General features: G+C 47.5%; 2 protein-coding genes across 2 annotated transcripts; one reads left to right on the top strand and one right to left on the bottom strand.

The window, feature by feature from the left end:
* The first annotated feature begins 2,508 nt into the window (after positions 1-2,508).
* On the top strand, positions 2,509-4,242 carry LOC128728565 (protein phosphatase 1H). Its single transcript, XM_053822193.1, has one exon. The coding sequence runs from the start codon at positions 2,509-2,511 to the stop codon at positions 4,240-4,242; it is 1,734 nt and encodes a 577-aa protein (XP_053678168.1).
* Positions 4,243-4,944: 702 nt separating this feature from the next.
* On the bottom strand, positions 4,945-5,862 carry LOC128728563 (uncharacterized). The gene has a single exon (XM_053822191.1). The coding sequence runs from the start codon at positions 5,860-5,862 to the stop codon at positions 4,945-4,947; it is 918 nt and encodes a 305-aa protein (XP_053678166.1).
* Positions 5,863-7,713: the final 1,851 nt, after the last annotated feature.

Here is a 7,713-nt window from a genome sequence, read left to right as displayed (position 1 = left end):
CAAGGCTTGTCTTGCTAAGGATGTCTACGATTCGAATATTATTCTCGAAGCTAGGATAGTTAGTCCTGCGTATGGGGTCCTGCATAAGCGGAGTGGTGTTCGTGCCATCGAGCCCCCCCAAGATTGATCTTCGAGCCCCCCCAAGATTGATACTTTACAATCCATTTATTTCTTTTCAATTACATTTTCAACCTCATCTAAATTAATATGCTGAAAACAGTAAAAATACTATAGTTTATACAATACTATACAAAAACACATTTACAATGTATAACAAATATTACGACTAAAACTGATTGCGAAACAGCGGAATACCTAGCGGTAGAACTGAAATAGATTCATCTGATATTCACATGTGAATATCATTATATCGTTCAAAATGTGTGCGATGATCGATTAACATTAGATCGTGGTGGTACGTATGTGGCGGCGATGCATGGAGCCCGCTGTTGCTCACAATACTACCCGTGAGCTTTTCTTCCTCTTTAGCTAAATAGCTATCTGCGATATCTCGATCTAGCCCAGTATATGTGAAAGTTTTCTCCAAGTCCGAGTCTGACTTCCTTCGAGGTCGTTCCATTTCCGTGCTGTTTCGTTCATTGTTCATGCGCATCGTTGAGCGCTTGCGGTTCGCTCGACTGATCTGAGCTTCCATAAGGGCGCTTTCGGGGTAGGGTTGGTACTGAGGGACGCCAGGTGGCATTAGATTTGGTGGATATATCATTGGAGAATTTCCCGGCGACGACTGCACAGGTGGGTACATTGGCATCAAGGGAGCAAGCTACAAATTAACAAGCAATCGATATTCAGCGACTAGATAATCATTGATCAAAATCGGCACCACACTTACCCCATTTCCAGCTCCTGCCGGGACTAACATTACGCGCTGGGAAGTTCCTGTACTGTAATTGTCTCCTCGATGCTTTTCGCCATACATTGATCCGTAAGTTCTCTTCAACATCGTTTGGTACATCATGTCCTTCACACCCGGTTCTACATGGAGGGAATTTATGTAATCCTCCACTTTTTGCTGTGTCATGAACGCTTGCGAATTGCTGTGCATTAGATTATCGATCATTTGTAGTTTTTGTGCTGGTCTGTGAAAGATAATAGGTTGCAAATTAAAATTACTCGGTGTCTTAACGGTTCGGTTTGAAATGCGATTTTCGGTTAGAATATTAATTGCGACAACAGATGGCGCTACGAGTAGAACGCCTGTATATAAGTGACAGCACCATCTTGAGGTTTGTGCTGATTTGTTACAATATTCCCTTTCTATTGGGGTACTTAAAAAGGCTAATAAAGCACCTTCTTGATCGATTGAAATCATATCCACTCACCATTGAATTGTAGCTGATTAACTTGGTAAAATAATTTTATATTTAATGTAATAATTGTAGTTGGTTGAGAAAATCAAGTTTGTCACCGCAAATCCGGAAGTGTTTACGCCGTTTAATCGTGACTTTCGCATCGTACGATGAGAGCGGAAACAAGTGAGCAGTGAGAAGTGAACTATGCTTGCTATTGTGAGTTTGACAACAGCGAATGTGACAGAGCGGTGATGTGAATAAACTAATTAAGCACCTTTTTGATCGATTGAAATCATATCCAATCGCCATTGAATTGGACATTATTGACTTAGAAAAATAGCTTCATATTTAATTTACGACTTGCAGTTGGTTGAGAAAATCAAGTTTATCACCGCAAATCCGGAAGTGTTTACGCCGTTTAATCGTGACTTTCGCATCGTACGATGAGAGCGAAAACAAGTGAGCAGTGAGAAGTGAGCTATGCTTGCTAGTGTGAGTAGGACAACAGCGAGTGTGACAGAGCGGTGATGTGAACAAAACATGAACAGTTGAATTGTCTGAACTTTACGAATTCGCGGTAACTGCGCCAGTTGGATCCTTTGAATGCGATATACATTATCAACCTATGAGAGCGTACGATGGGCGCAACAGAAAATTTGCAGTAGTGCAGTAACTAACGAACTATCAACGTGTGGTGTGGCTTGGTTGGCTTCGATTTAATCTTTATGGTTAGGTCCGAAAGTCTTGTGCAGCTGGTGAATACGGTCGACAATTTGGCTAAAGTGTTCCAGTTCCGTGTGCGTCCTGGCGGTAAGCATGCATATGGCATAAAAATTCATCGCATTCACTTTGCGAAACGGGAACATCCATTTTAGGGTGCATTTTTCACATCCTCCAGGCGTGCTTTGAAGATACGTCCACCAAATATTAAATGACATAAAACAATAGTTGTTTCTTTTTTTTTGCTCTCAACACTCTACTTTAAGCTTGCTAAGTGAATTAGAGCGCGAAACATCTTGACAAAGCCTCGAGAGGCGTTGCAGGTCAGCCGGCGGCGACACAAAGTGCGCAGCAGCAGGCGAAGGAAAGGTGCAAAAAAAAGCCGACAAACGGCGTGTGTGTGTGGCGTTGGTAGCGTGTTCAGCCGCTGTCTTCACCTTCACCGGTGAAGCCGTCTCCTACACGAGCCAAGATGGATATGTTCCATCGCTTCAAGAACAAGGTGCTCACCACGGTGGCACCGGATCTGCCGGCTCTCCCATCCGGATCCGGCCAACAAGCATATGGCAGCGGGCGAGCTGGCAGTCAGAAGGACTACGACGCGAATGGCAGTAAGCGGCTGCCGAAAAAATTCCAGTACGCCCGCCCACCGTTCCTGCAGCTGCTGACCTATGATGAACTGAAGGCCAGCGCGGATCACAACGTGCGGCCAATAATTGTACCACGCGAAATCTCGCTGCTACCCTGGAACACTGGGTACGCCGAATGCGTCAACTCGGGCAAATCCAAGTGGAACGAAGACCAGGCCGTCTTCCACCGGCAGGTCCTGTCGCACCCGTCCAAGAAATACCACGGTCTCCCGTACACGTACTTCGGCATCTATGACGGGCACGCCGGGTACGGTGCGGCGTTGGCCGCCTCTAACCAATTCCACTACATCCTGCACGAGAAGCTGGTGGACATCATCGACCTGCTGATGCCGAGCGAGGACGCGTTGGAGCCGCCACCCCAGCCCCATCCGATTCTCTTCCAAAAGCAGGTGTCGAAGGACGACCTGATTGTAGGCGCGCTGGAGGCGGCTTTCTACGACATGGACAGGGTGCTGGCGAAGGACAGAGATAAGTACCGCAACGCGGGCGGCTGCACGGCACTCGTGGCCCTCTTCATCCTTGGCAAGCTGTTCGTGGCCAATGCTGGCGATTCGCGTGGCGTGTTGTGCAGCCAGGTACGCCGAGACACCCCCATATCGGATCCAAAGAAGACGGGTTCGACCGGTGAGACGGACGAGTACGAGGCAGTGACCAAACTGTGCTCGTTCGACCACACACCCGACAGTGAGCGGTCACGGTTGCTGACAATCGGCAAGCAAAACCCAACCCTGCTCGGTGTAGAGTACATCGCGATGGAGTACGCCAAGAAGCCGACCACGAAGGACCTTGGCGCGCGCATTCTCTACCGCGAGGGTGAAATGAAGGGTTGGGCGTACAAGACGATCACGTTTGCCGATCTGAAATCGCCGCTTGTCACCGGTGCCGGCAAACGCAGTCGGCTGCTTGGCACGATCGGTGTGACGCGTGGTTTCGGTGACCATGATCTGAAGGCCCTCGGAAGCAACCTGCCGATAAAGCCGTTCCTGAGCGCACACCCGGACGTGGTGTATTTCGATCTGTCCCACGTAAAGGAAATCGACGAGAACAACCGGGATGGCGAGTACGGTATCCTCGTGATGGCCACGGACGGGCTGTGGGACGTGAGCGATTCGTTGCAGGTGGCCAGCACCGTATTCAAAACGCTCAAGCGGTTCCCCACCGAGCGCCATCGCTACACGATGGTCGCCCAGGAGCTGGTGGCACGGTCGCGTGGCCGCGCCAATGAGTCCGGCCACTGGCGCTTGTCCGATTCGAGTGCAGCCGCCACCGTCGACGATATCTCCGTCATCGTCATCCCGGTGTACCAGTATTACTTGGAGTATCTCGATTGGATTGAGATGATAGCGGTGATGCGCAGACAGAAGCGCGATCAAACTGAAACCACCACCAGCCCGGTGGCTGAGGTGGAACTTGCCAGTGAGACGCAGCACAGCTCGTCATCCGAGTCGGAACCACCCGAGGAGGGCCAGGAGGCTGAGAATAATCTCAACGCGATTAGTACGTGGCTGCCGGACCCGAACTGTAAACCCAAGGGCATGTTTGTCATGTCCAACCACATGTGAATGTGTGGATTTATATATATTTTGCTTTTTTTTGGCCAGTTTGTTAGGGCCATTTACGTTGATTTTTTTTTCTTCCTTACTGCTGCCTGCGTTTGCTTGACCGTGATGCCCCGATTGACGGGTACCGAATTTGATGAGGCGACTCGTCGGCGGTTTAAGTATATCACTGACTTTTCAATCTCACGCTAGACGCGCCAGCGATTTATAGGTTAATAGGCGAGTAGAATTTAGAGGTTAGGCACGCAAAAGTATTTATACACCAAATACCGGTACGTTCCCAGAGAGAGTCTTTGGTGTTGGCAGATGCAGGTATAAGCGCCCGTAGACGTTTTGAGATAGGCATCACACGCGCGCGCTTGTCTTTATACGTAGTGTTAGCGAGGCGCAGGATTAGTGAGCACCTTCTAGGCGCTATATCAAACACCTGCCTGACACGTTACTCACCTGGAGCAGAGTTTGAGTGCCGAGTAGTAGACGGAGAAGACGCTGATCAGGAAATGTACCGCCAGCGCCACCAGTAGACCAGTTCCGGCTGTGACGGCACCCCAGATAAGCTACCCGACAAGCGCGCCAGTTCCAGCATTCCGTTGCGCGTTAGCATTGATGACGCCAAGTGTCAAGACGCCCAGGTTTCGGGTGGGCGAATATTTATGCGTGATGAGAAATAGATAAAACAGAGAACAATACCATGTAATTCGCGCTTCACTTTCCTGCGTTCAAATCTGACGCCACGACGAACTTCCCACGGTTCCACGTGGTCATTACCTCGTCCTGCTGGGCCAAGTTCGCGTCCCGAACCGCCCCAATACCGGTGAGAGCAAGCCCGAGCGTGCTGGAAGCGACACAGATGAGATTCACCGCCAGAAAGCCAGTTTTGGCCATCTTCACATTCATGAGACCGAGCGATCCGGCGATACCAGCGATGGCACCACACCACAACCCGGTTCCGGCCATCGCAAGGGACGCGTTTCGTGCAATCACGAGCCCACCAAGAGCGGCCAACGTTACACTCAACAGCAGCTGGATCAATCCAAGCACCACGGTGGATGGAAGTCGCTTGCGTTTGGCCGCCGCACCACCGGACGCGTACAACAGGTTGGCCAGTGAGGCGCTCATCGGTGGTTGGCCTTTGCTTGTTCCGTCCACCGGCCGGGAGTTTTGTTTCACGCTCTGACCGGTCTTGGACTGTTGCTTGCTGTCTTGCGATTTGCTAACGGTGCGTCCCGAGGATCGTGCCATTTCGGGTGCGAGTTTACCTTCCGGCCCTGCTCCACCGTCCCTGTCCTTTCCGGGACCACCTTGGTGGGTTGGTTGGATCGTCGGAAGAACGCCGGTTTCATCCACCGCCGTCGGTTCCTTGACCCCGCCCAGTGGCGTACTGTAGAAGTGACCCGAATCCGGATAGCCGTCGTGTTTCGAGATGATCGATATCTGCGAATCGGTGAGGCTGTTCTTCACGTTGTTTGGGTTGACATTCTCGAATACGGCTCGCGTGGAGGACAGCAGTTCTTCACGCCGGTCATCGTCCATGGTGTCACCGGCCTCGAGACGGTCCACCAACGACACGCTGGTGTTCATCTCGTCGATCTCCTTGCGGATTTCTCGCTCTAGCTGCTCCATTGCGCTCGTTCGGGTTTGCGCGGATTCGCTCAGGTTTGAGGTTAGCTTTTCCAACGCAGCAACGGAGGGGGCGCGGCTGAGATGTCTGGTAGTCGCAGTTGTTGGTGCTGAAATTGTACGATACGGGGCCAAAAGTGGGCAGGTTAGGTTGGCATTCTTATAGGTGCTACATCCGAAAGGTAAATTCAACTAGGGGAAGCTATGTCGATGGAAATAAGACCTACAGAATCGAACACTCTTGCAGGTTGATGAAGTCATACTTGACATACCGACCGATAAGTCTATAAGGAATGGCTTCACTGTGATCGCAAGGTAAACATCCTGAGATGGAAATCGTTCAACGGCAAATTTCCACATACCAACAAAATATCCTTGCAATCCTTTCACATTCCAAACGAAGCCCGGATTAGTGGTAATTCCTATTTTTATTCACATTCCCAGTGTGATTAATTGTATTTTTTTCTTTAAATCAACTTTTGACGTACATTAAAGAGAAGTAATAATCCAGTGCAATGTACAGATCGCAAATAAAATAATGTTTGAAACAACACGTTGTTGCCTTCGATAATACACGTATCTGCTTAGCTAAGTTAAAAACCTTATTTAAAGGAAATTACTTTCATAAAACATTAGTTGGTTAATCAACAAGGTTCCTCGCTTATCAAATAAAGTCCTGTTTAGTGTATAGCCGATTTGTATTGTATACGGGGCAATATTTGTTATAATTATTATTATAATCGCACTCTAGAGTCTAGACGATACGACAAGGTTAACTATTTCAGCATGATTGCAATGTTTAGCATTAACATTCGTTGAAATTATTCGAATCTGCTTCATGATTAACACAGCCTAACGAATCTTAAAGGTTGATTTGTTATGAGAAAATTAAGTATAAGTGGTTAAATAAAAGAAACATAAAATATACTTTAGTCAATTTGTTTGCGTTTTCAAATGGGTTTTTGATTATTTTGAATACGTTTGGTTGGGAGTACATTTCAACTTAAACAAGTAACATTTCGTCGATTCACTGTAAGAGTAGTATTTTAATTCAAAGAGGCTTTCTTCATTGTATGTTGAGACACAGTCTCATGCCCGAAATTTACAAACATAAATGGTAAATTAAACATTATTTCTTCACTTGCGTGTGCATGAAAAAAGTATAACGTGTTAGAAAATCTTAGCTTCAGAAGAGCTTTTACAAAGCAGCGTTTAACCTATTGACAAAAAAGGTTGAATGTTTTTAAAATTTAAATTGAATCTTCCTAAAAGCTGTCAAGGGAAATAGTGGGGAAATTACTTATTACGTTTTCTTCTATTTCCAATCTCGTCTTTGATGTTCAAGTACTCATAACATTTTTGTTTGAAAAAAAAATCATCCTTTCATGAAGACCCACACACAGCTAACGGATTATTCACTCAGATACGGTGCAGTTTTACTTAACTAAGCACAGAACAGACATTTTCTTCCACTTCGCTGGGTTCGACTTAGCCTCTAAACAACGGTAAGACGAGACATCGTTACCTCGGTGCTTGACGAATGCTTGGAACACCTCGAAAATCGAGCTCAAGATGTGCTCGATAGCATACGGTAATTTTACGAAATGTAAAATAAACAGTAAACTTATCGATGTCAGCCCCAAATAAACCGCTCGGCGAAGGTTCGTTGGCTTCATTTCGCTAGGATGCTTCCTTTTTTCCGGAGATAAACCCTCACTGGCTATCGATCTGGTGTACCTTTTTTGCTTCTTTCTTTTCTTCCTAGTTTTCTTCTCAAACACGCACCGACGTTGCGCGCGTTAACGATAGCTCGTCACAATTTTCCTCTGCTAAGACGTGGGAAAAGCCTTCCAG

Source organism: Anopheles nili, chromosome X (genome assembly GCF_943737925.1).
Source record: "Anopheles nili chromosome X, idAnoNiliSN_F5_01, whole genome shotgun sequence".
Taxonomy (NCBI): domain Eukaryota; kingdom Metazoa; phylum Arthropoda; class Insecta; order Diptera; family Culicidae; genus Anopheles; species Anopheles nili.
Note: the sequence above shows the minus strand (reverse complement) of the source record. Positions and strands in the feature narration are given on the sequence as shown.

Coding starts and splice junctions, on each gene's coding strand:
- LOC128728565 (XM_053822193.1), top strand. CDS start 2,509: ATGTTCCATCGCTTCAAGAACAAGGTGCTCACCACGGTGGCACCGGAT.
- LOC128728563 (XM_053822191.1), bottom strand. CDS start 5,862: ATGGAGCAGCTAGAGCGAGAAATCCGCAAGGAGATCGACGAGATGAAC.